General features: G+C 38.4%; 1 protein-coding gene across 3 annotated transcripts in view; it reads left to right on the forward strand.

Annotated features, from left to right (window-relative positions):
• The first annotated feature begins 5,473 nt into the window (after nt 1-5,473).
• Nucleotides 5,474-16,256, forward strand: part of LOC133528225 (probable multidrug resistance-associated protein lethal(2)03659) — a 51,089-nt gene continuing 40,306 nt past the window's right edge. Inside the window, exons 1-5 of one of the 3 annotated variants that reach the window (XM_061865507.1) lie at nt 5,474-5,607; nt 7,563-7,657; nt 8,514-8,664; nt 10,321-10,392; nt 11,100-11,295. In XM_061865507.1, coding sequence (XP_061721491.1) covers nt 5,531-5,607; nt 7,563-7,657; nt 8,514-8,664; nt 10,321-10,392; nt 11,100-11,295 — 591 coding nt within the window. In that variant the 5' untranslated portion in view covers nt 5,474-5,530. The remainder of the gene's footprint in view (nt 5,608-7,562; nt 7,658-8,513; nt 8,665-10,320; nt 10,393-11,099; nt 11,296-16,256) is intronic. The other 2 variants (XM_061865516.1, XM_061865524.1) reach the window with 2 other exon arrangements.

The raw sequence follows: 16,256 nt of genomic DNA on the forward strand, positions 1-16,256 counted from the left end.
GTAGGCGGTTTACAAGTTAATTTTATGTTTGATTTCTTGTAACTTTGATAGTATTTTGTTTACAAGATATCAAACAAAATATTAATCTGTAACCGGCCCAAGTAGACCTAATATTATGTAGAAAGATTTTAAAAGAATGGAATCCAAATAAAGACATACTTCATAGTAAAGCAAGTATATGTTTATTGCTTTTAATTTGCTATACAAGATGGTAATAGAACTAATAGACTAGGTGTTCTATAACTGACTTGCCTAGTTCTCAACTGAGCGTTTCTTCTTTGACCTTAACACACAACTGCATTTGAATTCAAGATATTCCGGAGGTAAAGTAAGGAGGGGTAAAGTGCACATTAGGAGAATTCCTGGTAATTTCGTCTCGCTCTCTAGCTCCGTCAACATGTCGGGTCATGCTCAGTGTAGGGTTCCGTAGTTACCCGTCCGTCAAGGTAGACTTTTTGCCAAAACTCAGAAACGGCTAAGTAGGCCTATCAGGTTCGCTATAGTTTTCCTTGAAATGTTTACTAAGTTTTACTTCCACGATTTTTTTTCATATTTTTTGGACCCATAGTTCAGAAGTTAGAGGTAATAGAGGGAGAAAATATTTTTTTTTCTTTCAGAGCGATTATTTCCGTAAATATAACGATTATCAAAAAATGATTCTTGAAGACCCGTATTAGTGTTAATAGACCTACCTAACGACATCCCACACTAAAGCGTTGAGCCAAAAATTTTATTTTCTAGTTTTTATTTTACGAGTTTGACGACGTAATTGATTTATATATTCATCGGAGCAAAGTTGCGGACGTACAGACAGACAGGGAGCCAGACGGACAGACAGTCAGACAGATGGACATGGCTAAAGTATAAAGATTCCGAAGAAAGAAGAAGGTGATAGTTGAAAAGATTTCCTTTGCCGCCTTTTTTTGATAAAAAATTGAAGTGTATTTTTCTACCGAAAATACGCTAGCCTCTCATTTTCTTGTTCTATTCTTTTCCTACATAGTTTTACCGGCTGCGACACAACCTCGGCAATTTATAGGATCGGAAAAGTGTCATTTGTTCAAGCTATTTGAAAAAATAGTACATTATTGCAGAGGCCGGGAAATGGCAATTCGTGAATGAGTTTCGACAAAGAAGACGAATCCACGAATTGCTGTTCCTGCCGAGGCATCAAGGAAATGCTTGAGTTGCTTAAGGATACAGTCAAATCACCATACACGTGCCATTAAAAAATGAGGAGTGTCCTCAATTCCTCATGGATCCCACCAGATCAAAACCAAATTAATATGGGACCACCTTGGAGGTAACTCCTTTTAACCAAGAAAAGAGGTGTCCGAGCATAGATGGTAGGATCAACTAGATGCAGCATGTGCTACACGCGTGCGTTCGTGAGGGAACATGGATAGAACATACGCAATACGCCAAATTAAATACACAGGTTAACATTCCTGACAACATACCAAAAACAACCTACGTAATTTGGTTGTGTTATTTGTTGCCCACCATAAGCCACACTAAAATGTACGGTGGGGAATAAAAAAAATGAGACTGTGACAATGACAAACAATCATAGGGCTTTCTCTGCTACTCCTACTGAAAGTTCCATAAGAGCATCGCGTTCGGTCATCTGCCGGCTCTACCATTTCATCTCTATACTTATTGTACCTCTATGTGTCCCAAAAGCCGCGTTTTCACTTAGTGTTCAGTACCCCTAAGCAGCCCCTAAGTATAAATAGGAAGAGCAAACATTTGCTCTAAACAAAACGCAGCTTAATTGGGAGCGTGCACGACTGTCACGCAACCTAGTGTCCGCAATTCTAGGGGAAAACGTCAATTCACTACATCTTATAAAACTACCCCAAAACTAAAAACTACTGAACGGATTTTCATACGACTTTCATCTATCAATAGAGTGATTCTTGAGGAAGGCTTAGTATATAACTTGTTAAGGTTTTGTGTAAATTGTTTGAAATATAACGATGTTGTCGGAAAAAATCACGCTGGCTAGGAGCTTTAATCGAAAACGCTGCCTAATCCGTTTGAGCTATAACAACACAATGTATGATGGGGTTGTTTCTCATTTATAGGTCTACAAAAAAGTCTGCGATGTGAAATGTCTATATTTTAAGGATAACTTACTATATCCATTCTTAGCTTCTAGAAAAAGATCACGTAATATGTGGCATTTGCAAAGCTATTTACATGGATACATTATTAACAATTATCAAAATAAATACATTAGTTACATTAAGCATTTCATACAGATTACAATGGTCCCTTACACCATACAATTTAAATGAATATTTCAGGAGTAATCGTAAATCAAAGTTTCATTTCGAGCCATATAATTGTACGAAATGTTAAAGACGCTATCCGCAGTTAGTTCAAATTTTTACCACCTTATGCGCTGGGATCGCTTTACTTACCCCCACCACGCACGTACATAAAGGGCCCTCCACACTCGTGCGCGAATCGAGGCGCCAAGCCGCGAACGCGAGTATGGATGACCCTCGCGTCGATTTCGCAGATTGTCCACGCCTTCGCGCCTTATTCCCCGTTTTTTTGCGCGAAGGGATTGCGAGTGTGGAGTCTTGCAAGTTCGCGCTTCGCGTCTCCTTTGACGCGGGCCAAATACCGACAAAAAACGGGGAATAAGGCGCGAAGGCGTGAACAATCTGCGAAATCGACGCGAGGGCCATCCACACTCGCGTTCGCGGCTTCGCGCCTCGATTAGCGCACGAGTGTGTGCCCTTTGATATGTTAAATGTCATAACCTTATATGGCGGCTACTTGGTTATTGGGTGCGAACTTGATCAACCAAAAATCAATTTGATAGTTCCCAGTTTGAATCAGTGACTTGCCGCAAACTAAATCCGATCAGCTGACGCTTCGGCGCCATCTTGCCGCGAACCAAACTGCGAAATCGCCGTGAAGTAGTGCAAGTGTAGAGTCTACGTCAACGTCGCGGTATGTTCGCTCTGCGAAGTCGCGCCGCGATTCACGCGCATAGTCTGGAGCGGGCTTCATAACCTTCTATGGCGGCTACTTGGTTATACTGGGTGCGAACTTGATCAACCAAAATCAATTTGACAGTTCCCAGTTTGAATCAGTGCCTTGCCACAAACTAAATCCGATCAGCTGACGCTTCGGCGCCATCTTGTCGCGAACCAAACTGGGAAATCGCCATGAAGTTGTGCGAGTCAACGTCGCGGTATGTTCTCTCCGCGAAGTCGCGCCGCGATTCACGCGCATAGTCTGGAGGGGGCTTAAGCCTTCCTCAAGAATCACTCTATCGATATATGAAAGTTGTATGAAAATCCGTTCAGTAGTTCTTAGTTTTGGAGTAGTTTATAAGATTTAGTGAATTGACGTTTTCCCCTAGACTTGTGGACGCTAGGTTGCGTGTCTGTCGTGCGCAAAAACAATACAGATATTGTTGTATTTGTAACTAACTCGCTCCCTATTGTTACACGGGGATAAGTAGGTGCAGTGAGTATGCACTTTTGTCTCAAGCGATGTAGACAGCGAACCAGGAACAGATTTCCATGACCAATCGCCTCCCGGGCGAAAACTCGTATAGTGGTTAACGGCTATGTATGATGAACCCTCGTGGTCGTCAGCTGCCGCTCCGTTGGTGGATTGAGGACTGGTAGCCACCGAAACAAGTAAAAAAATTTAGTCATCGCCTCCCGTTTGATACATTGTCAGATGATAGTTGAGATGTTATTTTTAATTAAAAAAGCCGGTTGTATTACGGTGGTAAGAACGTCAGCTGGTCGCATGAACCAGCCACCAAATAAATAAAATAAAAATTAATTTTTGACAATTTTTTTATGAATGGTTATTTAAATAGACTGCGAGCCAGATAAACATTTCCATGACCAATCGCCTCCAAAAACTCGTATAGTGGTTAACGGCTAGATGTGTATGATGAACCCTCGTGGACGTCAGCTGCCACTCCGTTGGTAGGTTGAGGAATGGCAGCCACCGAAACACGGAAAAAAATTGTGTCAGAGGACACGGACAGTTCAGATGCTATTTTTAATTTTAAAAAATCGTCAGCCGGTTGTATCGCGGTGGTAAAAACGTCAGCTGGTCGCATGAACATATAAAAAAAAGCGCTTTACCTTTTTATGATAATAAATCTTTGCATGTAGCATTCCTTCAGGCGTTTCAAATAAAAGGATTACGCAATTTACACATTACGCATACTTTGCGGACATAAAGTGGTAAGGCACGTTTTTTTCGGTCTTTCCACCGCGATACAACCGGCTACCGTTTTTTATTTAGATAATTATAAGATAAAGATAACGATATTTTATTATTCAAGTAGGCATATTACAATGCGCTTATGAACGTCAAATAAAGCTACACCGGCTCTAACCCTACACCTCTGACCCGAGAAGATTTAAATCCCCCCTGAATTGGAGGAGGGTATCCTAATATGGACCGGCAAGAAACTCGGCGGGACACATCTTATAATTAACATGCATTAAATATGAATAAAAACCGGCATGGTGCGAATCGGACTCGTGCACCGAGGGTTCCGTACAAACCTGTAGGTATATATTATTATATGATGTAACTAAAAATTTATAGGTTTCGCAATTTTTCCTTTATCTGTGCTGTAAAACGTTGCTTCGCACCAAATTTCAAGATTCTGAGTTCACGGGAAGTACCCTGTAGGTTTTGATTCCCTTGCGAGTGTCGAAAATTTGCTGCTTAAACGGCTGTATCTTTTGATTGCATTGGCTTAGAAGTTTGATTTTTTTACCTCTCCAAGGGACAGTAGACCTGAGTATTTGATATAAATTTCAGCTTGATACCTCCACGCGTTCCTGAGAGGGTCTTGACAAACAGACAGACGGGCGGACGGACAACAAAGTGATCCTATAAATAAGGGAACCGTTTTTTCCTTTCGAAAATTGAGAATATATATTCTATAATTCTGACTGATTGCTATACCTACATAAAATATTTGATGTGCTTTCTTACCTAAAGAGCTGGCAAGGGTAATCTTAAAGCATCATCAGGTAACTCGCTATAAAAATGAATGCATTGCCCAACCAATAACTTTTGTACTTTGCGGACACAAAACTGCATCTAAACTATCATCTGGCAAAGTATCAGCCGGAAGGCGATGACTGGCGATATATGCTCCTGGCTCGCGGTCTAAAAGGCGTGGTAATTAGGCTTATATATCGTTGGAATCAGCGTTAAATAGGCAATTTGGATTTGATGTAACAATTAAATATATTATTTAAAGAACATGGCATCCATTCATTTACCTACTTAAATCTCAACTGTTTTGTCGGCTAATTCGACAAAGCATATACTTATATTCTATTGAATTTAGCTTTCATTTTCAAAATTATGTATATTCTAGTGTGATTCTATACATTGTGTCAGTGAATTTATCAGAAAACAGCGGGGAAAATTATAACCTTCCAATTCCAATGCCCACATGATTTAACGTGTGGCCAATTAGGGCATGACCACGTTGATTAAGTAGGTATAATTAAAGCTAATAATGGACACTGGACCAAAACAGAGGCGGCAAGTAAATCCACGCTATACGGCGAACATCTTTTCTATTTTAACATTTGGGTAAGTCGGGTAATTCCGTATTTTCTAGCCAGAGAACCTTAAAAGTACCTACTTCAATGTAGCAATTTTTATAAGCAAAAAATCGCTGTCAATGAATATTTTTGGATCTAAGCTGGTACGTGCTTTTGCTGACTGTCCTTTCCTTTCTATGCTAACAGTGGTATTTCACGCAATTAATCTGACGCACTCGGTTCCTGCCTGCTCCGTACAGTCATTAAAGACATAGGGTGAAATCAACAAAAGATGACCAGTTAAGCGACTACCCCAACTTTAGATTGTCTTACATATGTTGTAACTTATTTTTAACAACTTTAATTTTTTGATATGATTCAGCATATAATCTAGATTCGAATTAATTATTCCAAATGCTCATATTGTAATTCAGTATTTTTATGAAAAATATTATATGATGAAATATGGCAAAATTACTAGAAGATGAACATTATTTATGAACGTTTTGACCCCAAAAGATGAACCAGTATAAAATCAAAATCAAGTACCCTAATATTGAACGACAAGATGCCAAATAGATGAACAAGTATAGATAGGGTATAACTTTGGCCCTTTTGTTAAATTCTGACCACTGAGCAATTATAATCGGTAGCGAAAAAAAAGGTGTATTAAAATCACAGTTTAAATTATTTGTGCCAGAGAGAAAAAAAATTCCCTAGGTGGAATTTTGCTCCAAGAAGAAAATATGATCCACGAATAAATTAAAACGACTTAATAAATTAACTTCTACTCTTTTTAAATTTGTGATTGTAAATAATATAAAAAAGTAATTTAGCTACATCGGTAGGTAGATATAAAATTCACTATTTTTACAATTAAACTTGTTCAGTGTCGAAAATGCTACCCAAAACATGAACGAACAAATTACTTGGTTCAAGTTTTGGACACGCACGGTATTGAAGAAATGAACTATCAAAATTAATGCGAAATTCATGTATTGGAATTGAGCCCAAAAGATGAACTAGTAAATTATCATAGTTCATCTTTTAGGGATAAGATTTTTAGTTGAACAGCCTATACTAAAATAAACCTTGAAATAATCGAAAAGTGATTATTTTCGTGGCGCACTAAAATTTTCTTTGATAATGTATATATATAATGTCAATAAACTTGCATTCCCAAACATCTTTCACGCATTAATATATAAAAGATCGGTACCACTGAAGGAATATCCGTATAACACTTAACAAAACGTTATAATTGTGATGGCGGCCGTTTGTTTATGTCACCTGCGTTCACTAATATTATACTATTAATTACCTGCCTTTAAGGCACAAGTGAAAAAGTATTTTGATATTAACTCCCTTTTATTCAGCCAAACGTTAACGTTGCTTTTATAACTCCTGTTACACCTTATAACTCCGTTAAATTGTTGCTACAATGCTGTTTAGCAGCTACGTAAACTTAAGGTCGCCAAATTTTGTGCCCATTTAAGAGTAATAAAAGCTGAAAACTCGCTGATAAAGTTCTTATGCAGCTTTTATACTCGGCTTCAAGTGTATTCGTATTCCATTATTTGGCTGTTATGCCGCTATCTGTGCTACTTGGGTGGGAGTTTAAATTTTAACTTCGGCAAAGTATTGCCGCGTTAGGAAAATATGCCCTCAGGTGCGCAAAATAATTCACGATTTAATTATATCGATTTTAAGGCCAAATGTTCATCTTTTGGGGGCCGGTCATTTTTAGTGCCACTACCCTATTGAGTGATCTATTGAGTGTGGAAGAGAAAATCACCGGGGCCATGCACTAGGGAGAGTAGGGAGATACAAAACTTGATTAACAAATCTAATTCCTCGGCCGTACAATTACATCCTTCATATTGTTTTTATTCGTTACAAATAAAATTATAAATACAATAAGGACCGACAAATATGTGTGATTAACAATATGTGTGTTTTATTAAGTATTATTATTCAGGTATAGGTATTCTCTGTTTTCTTCAGTTGGACATTGGAGACGTTCAAGTTAGGTTACACTCGTGATATCGGCAGCAACGATTTATATGCGCCTCTACCAGAACACCGGTCGGATGTCTTAGGTAGTACCTACCTTTCATACCTATATGTTTTTATTTTATTGATACCTATAAGGATACTTAATAGCGCTGGTGGCCTAGCGGTAAGAGCGGGCGACATTCAATCCGGAGGTCGCGGGTTCAAACCCCGGCTCGTGCTAATGAGTTTTTCGGAACTTATGTACGAAACATCATTTGATATTCGCTTTTCGGTGAAGGAAAACATCGTGAGGAAACCAGACTAATCCCAATAAGGCCTAGTTTATCCTCTGGGTTGGAAGGTCAGGTGGCAGTTACTTTCGTAAAAACTAGTGCCTACGCCAATTATGGGGATTAGTTGCCAAGCGGACTCCATGCTCCCATTAGCCGTAGCAAATGCCGGGACAACGCGAGGAAGAAGAAGAAGTATAAGGATACTTAATAGGTAGGTAATCATAATTAAATCTAATGTAATTTTTTACCACAGCAGCTCGTAAAGGTTCTCTTTTTTTTTGAAAACTGATTAGAAATTTGCATTTTATCCACAAGAGTGGCATAGTAAGTTTATGCATTATTTGAGTTGTTTCATAATGGTGGGATTTTGAATGATAAATATTTAATAGCGTTTTTGAATTTTAATGTTTTACAATTAGAAAGACACCTTCCTATGTGATATTTTAGGGCCCGATTTCCGCCTAGGCCTACAATGCCCTGGCCTAGGCGCCCTGACAACCTAAGTAAAGTAAAATACATGTGCTTAAAAAAAATATTCAATATAAACTTTTATAGTATTTCTTTCAATTAACAATTTAGGTAAAACTATGTTTATTTATGGATAATCCATCAGAGAAATATCCCCGATCAATCGTCGCTTCGTCTGGCTAACCATTAGTTGTCGTAGGTGATGCTCTACAGAGGGCCTGGGAACATGAAGTGCGCACAACCACCGCGGCAGACTCCAAGCCTAGCCTTTGGAGGGCGTTGATTAAAGTCTTCGGCGCAGAGTTCATGCTCTATGGACTGATCCTAGCAGCCATGGAGTTTATTATACGGTATGTTCCATGTATGTTCACGTAAAGATAAGGTGAGTAATTAAGGATGCTTAAATTTATGTCAAAACAAACATAGATATCACGGATACCTACTATATTTTCTATAGATGTGCCATACGTGTGCGCCCATGAGGGACAGAACATCCGCAAAGCGATGCGACAAAAGCTCGGGCCAGGAGCATATAGCGTCAGTCATCGCCTCCCGGCTGATACTTTGTCACATTTTTTAAATTAACAATAGCATATGAACTATCATCTGACAAAGTATCAAACGGGAGGCGATTTTTTTTTACGTGTCGGTGGCTGCCAATCCTCAGCCCACCAACGGAGCCGCAGCGGCGGTCCACGAGGGTTCATCATACATAGCCGTTAACCACTACACGAGTTTTCGCCCGGGAGGCGATTAGTCAAGAAAATTTGTTCCTGGCTCGCGGTCTATAACAAGACACAGACATAGAAAACATTTATTTAACATCGCAAACGGTGCGCCGTTTTTGAGCCGTATTTTGGGCTGTGATCTCTATCTAGCAGTTTATGTGCCCTAACTACCGAGTGTGGCGATATTTTTGCCAAAATCTTTTTTTTTTTTATAGTAATCTTTCCATTCGCAAATTTTACCAATGTTTTTTTTTCTGTAGCTTATTTCTCCGGTTTGCTTTTTTCCCCAGTAGTAACAATCCCATTCTCATAATTTCTCAATCTTTATGTATCCGAAATATCCGAATATAAAATTTCCCATTCTCCTTCGTTCATAAAAACACCGTTTCTATTCGCATTGTTTCCCAATGTTATATTTATTTTGGGTGCCTTCTTGCCAGTCCTGTTTATGATTATTTTAGCACCAGTACCCCTAGTGTAACTTTACAAAAATCCTATACAAAATGAGACTTAGGGGTACTGTACCCCTAGTGTAACTTTGATCGACATCATAACGTGACGAACGCGTTTGCGTTAAGTCTCATTTTGTATAGGATTTTGAGTTTCCAAAACGTCCCGCTTGGCGCGCTCTTTCGAAATCCAATACAAAATGAGACTAAACGCAAACGCGTACGTCACGTTTGGAAATCGAATTTAGTTACACTAGGGGTACTGGTGTATAAGTAAACTTGGGTTTATAGTTTCTAAAACTTAGGTCAGAATTATCTTATCGAAAATACGTCGTCAACAACCACTTCAGATTTGATTATACACAAATCTACGAGTAATGGAACTATTTAGTCACATTCAGGCCGTTTTTCCACAGTGACATTGACAGAGCTCTTTAGTCATTATAAAACTTCATTATAATTAAAAAGTAACGATATCAGAAATAAGACAACCCCCAAGTAACTATTGGAATTGCAACTGTGACAAAACATATAGATTCCATTATTAGGCACAGTATAGATTACCGGTTAAGTACTTATAAATTTCACCAAATTGATAAAAAACTGCTCTAAGGAAAAATAAAAAATAGAAAAAAAAAATATTCGGAAAAAAAGAGGAGCTAAGCTATTGTCAACAAAAAATATCTGTAAAAGAAAATAAACGTCGGCAAGACAAGCGAAAGGATACAAAACCATTGGTAAATTTTGCGAATGGAAAGATTACTATCAGAAAAAAAGATTTTGGCAAAAATATCGCCACACTCTAACTACCTACTTTGTTTCCGCACAGGCTGCAGCAACCGCTGTTCTTGGGTCTAGTGCTCCGTTACTACAATCCAATTCAAGATTCCCATAACAACACGTAAGCTACTTATGGTTTATAACAAACATTTTATTATCTCTCTCTCGCTCGTATCCAAATGTGGTCCAGTATCACATCCCTTAGAGCTTAGGCCCGCCCAGACGGGATGATCATTGGTCCTACTTCGCACAGTAATATGTACAGTACGATACAAGTGCGAAAAATACGAATCTATGTGCTAATCTAATATTTACAGTACGTATGGTGCTACTTATCTCACTAGTGCGGGAAGGAATGAGCCTTTTCCATGCCTTGCAAACCTAATGGTAAAAGGCGATATCGCCAATCGTTAACGCTCCGTAGCGTAGCGTAGTCATCGCTCTATATCACTCTTCCGTATTAGTGCGACAGTGACAGTTGTGTTTCGTTCGCTACGGAGCGTTATCGATTGGCATGTTGGCTACGCGAGCAGTCGAACGACCTCACAAATCAGGCTGTTTTCTGTGAACGACCTATACCCATAACTTGCCCATAACGCTATCTCTTATAAAGAAAGTTCGGACCATCCTATAACCTTTAGTCCGAAAACCCTCGTTCTGCTCCTAACCCGATCATTAAAACGTATGGAACGCCAAGGAGATTTGAAATCACGATCTACCCTGTTTTCCATTGAATTGAAGGTTAAGGAAAATTGGCAGTGGGTTATTTTTAGAAGACGAATTCAGACCTGGTTATCTAAACCTAGTGGCCTCCTAATTGGTCCGCAGGAAACGATATTTTTCCCGGCTGTTCCACTACTACGACGCAGCCGGCGGGGTGACCTGGGGTGAAGCGGTGTTCTTCTCGCTGGGCGTGGTGCTCACCAGCGTGGCCAACGTGCTAGTACAGCATCCTTTCATGATGGCCGCTATGCACATCGGAATGAAAATGAGAGTTGGTGTTTGCAGCTTGATTTATAGAAAGGTTATATTCGTATAAATCTTTGCTGTGGTCAAAACATTTATTTTTTTAATCTTAAGCGTCAATTTCATCCACACTCCCCGAAATCAGTCCCAATGTCGGCCCTGACACAAGGGGCTGTTTATAAATTACGTCATCTATTTTTGAAGATTTTTGAAAATAATCCTCGAAAATCCAACATACGTGCATTACATCTCGCAAATTAGTTAGACAATTTGCCGATAGATGGCGCTGTACACAATTATGCTTAGTATAGGTACTTCTGATCAAAAGTCTTTCGCCTTTATAGTTACACGAGATAATTCAAAGTTTGTACGGAACCCTCGGTGCGCGAGTAAAACCAACTCGCACTTGACCGGTTTTTTTAACTCATTGAAGCACTTTTTAAAGATGCGAGAGATGTCATCTTGGGAATGACATCGCCCAATTTGAAATGACGTTATTTATGAATAGCCTCAAATCGTTTTCCGTTTCACGGAAACTGATATTATTGATACATCGTTAACAATATCGCTCAGAAATGAGTAACTATAGACCAATTATCATCATTCCAGTATTAGCGAAGATTTTTGAAAAGGTTATGGCCACTAAATTAATATCATTTCTCACTAAATTCAAAGTTCTAAAAACAGAACAGTATGGTTTCCAAAAAGGAAAATCTACGTCGTTAGCGTGTTTTTCATTAGCTACGCTAATATCGGAATGTGTAGACAACAGAATTCCAGTTGTTGCTCTGTTTGTAGATATGTCAAAAGCATTTGACTTTGTGAATCACCGAATACTCATGATGAAACTGTACAACTACGGAATACGAGGAAAAGCTTATGACTGGTTTGCGAGCTATTTAAGTAATCGGCAACAATGTACTGAAACTTTAAAAAAAAAATGATGAAAGGAAGCTCGAGCGCTCGAACTTTCAAACCATCCAATCCGGAGTCCCACAGGGCGGTATTCTTGGTCCTGTCTTATTCCTTCTGTATAGTATAAATGATCCCCCTGACATAACTACTCATAAATGTGTATTATTCGCAGATGATACAACTATTATATTTAGATATAATGATCCTAATAATTTTGAAAGTGACATAAATAATACTTTAAATAATGTAATTAAATGGATGGACATAAATCAATTAAAAATTAATGTAAATAAAACGAAAGCAATCCAATTTAAAACGTATAAAAGTCAAAAATTAAACCTAAATATCAATTATAATGGTGCACAAATAGAATTATTAGACTCAACCACATTCTTGGGTGGAACACTAGATGAAAACTGTACTTGGAAATATCATATAGAACTAGGAACTAGTATGTAAGAATAAGAAGATAAACAGATTTGTATTCGCACTAAATAAAATTAAAAAAAAATTGCGTCCTTAGAGACAGTTCTTAAAGCGTACCATGGATATGTGTCATCTGTGCTACGATATGGAATAATTATATGGGGAAACTCGGTATCGATAGACAGAGCTTTTAAGGATCAAAAGAAATGTATACGAGCATTAGGCAACCTAAAAAGAAGACATTCATGCAAGCCAATATTTGAAAAGCATAACATTCTTCCTTTGCGCTCTATGTATCTTTCGGAAATGTGCATATTTGTCAAAAAAACACCCAGAACTATTTTAAACGGTGGCTGAGGGTAATCCATCTGCCCGAAGCAATAGATTACACAAATTAATTGGATGTAAAAGCCAAACTGCTTTTTATCGTAATAATGTAATGAGAATAGCAATCACACTGTATACCTAATAAGATACCGTCTTGTATAGCTGGTCTTCCAATAAATTAGTTCCAAAAAGCACTCCATAAATGGCTAGGCAAAAAATGTTTTTAATCAGTATCCGAATTTGTTACATGTGAAGCCAATGAATTTTAACTAGACATGGACAAAACAATGTGTACAGCAAATAAATACGAGTACCTATTAGTAGTACTAGGTAATGTTATAAACGTAAATAACAAGTATTGCGTTGGTATTGTAAATAGATAATGTATAATAATGTTATAATAGTTTAGTTTTATGTAAATATGTAATTAAACTTTTGCATGCCTAAATTAAGGTACAAACATTATTGATACTTAATAACTTTGTAATCCACCAACTACACATAATGTTTAGCAAAATAAATGATTTATAGGTAAAAAACTTAAGTAAGTCACCCGTTGTATGTAGTTGTGACGTGTTCGAATAGACATTTGTTTTGTTTGTGTGTGTCTTTTAAACATGTATTGTCTATTCGAACACGTCACAACTACATACAACAGCAGTGGCATCATGGTTCCATTTTTATCACCTGTCCCTATACCCGTCACTTTCCCGCTTACATACTTGTTAGAAAGTGACAAGCATGGTGACAAATGATAAAGAGCCGACCATGTTAGCCCTACTGGTGACTTACTTAAGTTTTTTACCTATACTTTACTTTACTTTACAATATTTGAAAAGTAAAAAGTACTTTGTCTCTAATTGCCAAAAATGTTCAATGTTTGATATATTTGCATATGAACCATTTTTTTACATTTCAAATATTGTCAACAAATTAGACCGCAAGCCAGGAATAATTTCCGTAACCAATCGCCTCCCAGCTGAAAACTCGTGTAGTGGTTAACGGCTAGGTATGATGAACCCTCGTGGACGTCAGCTTCCCCTCCGTTGGTGGGTTGAGGAATGGCAGCCACCGAAACACGTAAACCAAAAAAAATGTATCATTGCCTCCCGTTTAATACTTTGTCAAATGATAGTTCAGATGCTGTTGTTAATTAAAAAAATCGTCAGCGTAAGAACATCAGTTGGTCGCATGAACATGTCAAAAATAAGCGCTATACCTTTTATGATAGCAATAACAAATCATGAAACTTTGCATTTAGCATTTCATCAGGCGTAAATGCCTGAAAAGCCATAAACGGATTACGCAATTTACACATTACGCATACTTTGCCGCACATAAAGTGGCAAGCGCATATTTTTTACATGTTCACTTTACAGCTGACAGTCATTCCACCGCGATAGAACCGGCTAACGGTTTTTTTAGGGTTCCGTAGTCAACTAGGAACCCTTATAGTTTCGCAATGTCCGTCTGTCTGTCTGTTTGTCTGTCCAAGGCTTTGCCCCGTGGTCGTTAGTGCTAGAAAGCTGAAATTTGGCATGGATATATAAATCAATAAAAACGACAAAGTCGTACAATAAAATAAAAAAAAATATTTTTTTTTAGGGTAGCTCCCCTACACGTGGGGGGGAAATTATTTTTTCGGTTCAACCCTAGAGTGTGGGGTATCGTTGGAAAGGTCTTTCAAAACTAATAGGGGTTTTCAAAAAACATTTTTTGATAAAGTGAATATATTCGGAGATAATCGCTCCGAAAGAAAAAAAAATGTGTCCCCCCTCTAACTTTTGAACCATAGGTCCAAAAAATATGAAAAAAATCGTGGAAGTAGAGCTTAAGAAAGAAATTAAATGAAAACTATAGCGGACATGATCAGTTTAGCTGTTTATGAGTTATCGCAAAAAGTTTCCCCTTCATAGTAAAAAGACTTACTTTAATCAGGTACTGATTATGCAAATTTGCCTATTTGTTTAACTCGGGTGAAAGGTACCGTTTCATCCCTTGGTTAACAATTTACTATACTTTAAGCTCCAGTTTAGCTTATTGTGACGGAAGAGTAACTACGGAACCCTACACTGAGCGTGGCCCGACATGCTCTTGGCCGGTTATTATTTAGTTTAAAACAGTTTCTAAACTATCATCTGACAAAGTATCAGCCGGGAGGCGATGACTGACGAAATATGCTCCTGGCCCGCAGTTTATGTTGTTGGGTCCCGATAAAGTGTGGATGTAATTGGCAATTTAGGTAACTACTGATAGATCGGCTGTAGGTACATGTCCGATTAAGCGGACCCAAAATGGCATTAATAATTAATTAAGTAGGTACCCACTTTCAATTGAATTTCAGTTGGCAGCGATTTTGATAGCCCAGCCTGTGCAAGTGTTATCTTACCTTATCTTGTAGTTTTCGGGAGCCCTTGCAGATACACTTCAATCCATAGGGATCTTTTGTGTAATTAATACCCTCTTAGGAAAGATCCGTCAACTACTCAAGAGCTTATCCGACCATCTCCATATGCCGGATGATGGAGCTCATGGGTAGCATTTTGAATTCCTTTGGTTCCAGATAGCCTGCTCCAAAGTCTTTCATTCTTTGTCTGGCGAGGGTGTGACATTGACACGTCAAGTGTTTTACTGTTTCTTCCTCTTCGCCACACATTCGACAATTGGTGTTGTCAGTGTGTCCCATCTTGGCCAAAACTGCTTTGACCCCGTATTAATGGCCAGTAAACACCTCTGTTATAATATGGAGTTGTCTTTTGCTAAGTTTCCATCGCTTTTTGCTCCAGCCGGAATCTACTCCTTGCATAAAGAGCTGAGTGCTTTAGACCCGTCAGACTGTCCCATTATTTTTGATGTTTGGTCTTAGTGTGGTCTTTGATAGCCATTTGATAGCCGTTATAATGGTTCCCTGTGAGAGCCCCACGATTCATTCCGGACCTATAAAATTACTTACAGATACGGCTCTGGTAAGTTTTCATTGCCTATGAATCCTTCGTGTCCTCGGGTCCATACCAGTTGCATTTTGTTTTGCCTTCCAAGCTTGTTAAGAGCTTGGACACCATTATATATTACCAATCTAGAGTCCACTCTGGGCGCCTTGAGCGCTTTGAGTGCAGCCTGACTGTCGCTGAGTATATAGATAATCTTCTCTTGCGTCTGTCTAACTCTATTCTCATGCACACAGGCAATTATATGTGCAAGTGTTAAGTAAACGTAATTTATAGATGTCTGACGTTTAGAATAACACACTGTCTTAGCTATCAAAATCGCTGCCAACTTATTTTGGTTTGACTCTATCCAATTATATATGGGGATAAACAGTCTTTATAATTTACTCATCTTTATAAGATC

This window comes from Cydia pomonella, chromosome 1 (assembly GCF_033807575.1).
Source record: "Cydia pomonella isolate Wapato2018A chromosome 1, ilCydPomo1, whole genome shotgun sequence".
Taxonomy (NCBI): Eukaryota; Metazoa; Arthropoda; class Insecta; order Lepidoptera; family Tortricidae; genus Cydia; species Cydia pomonella.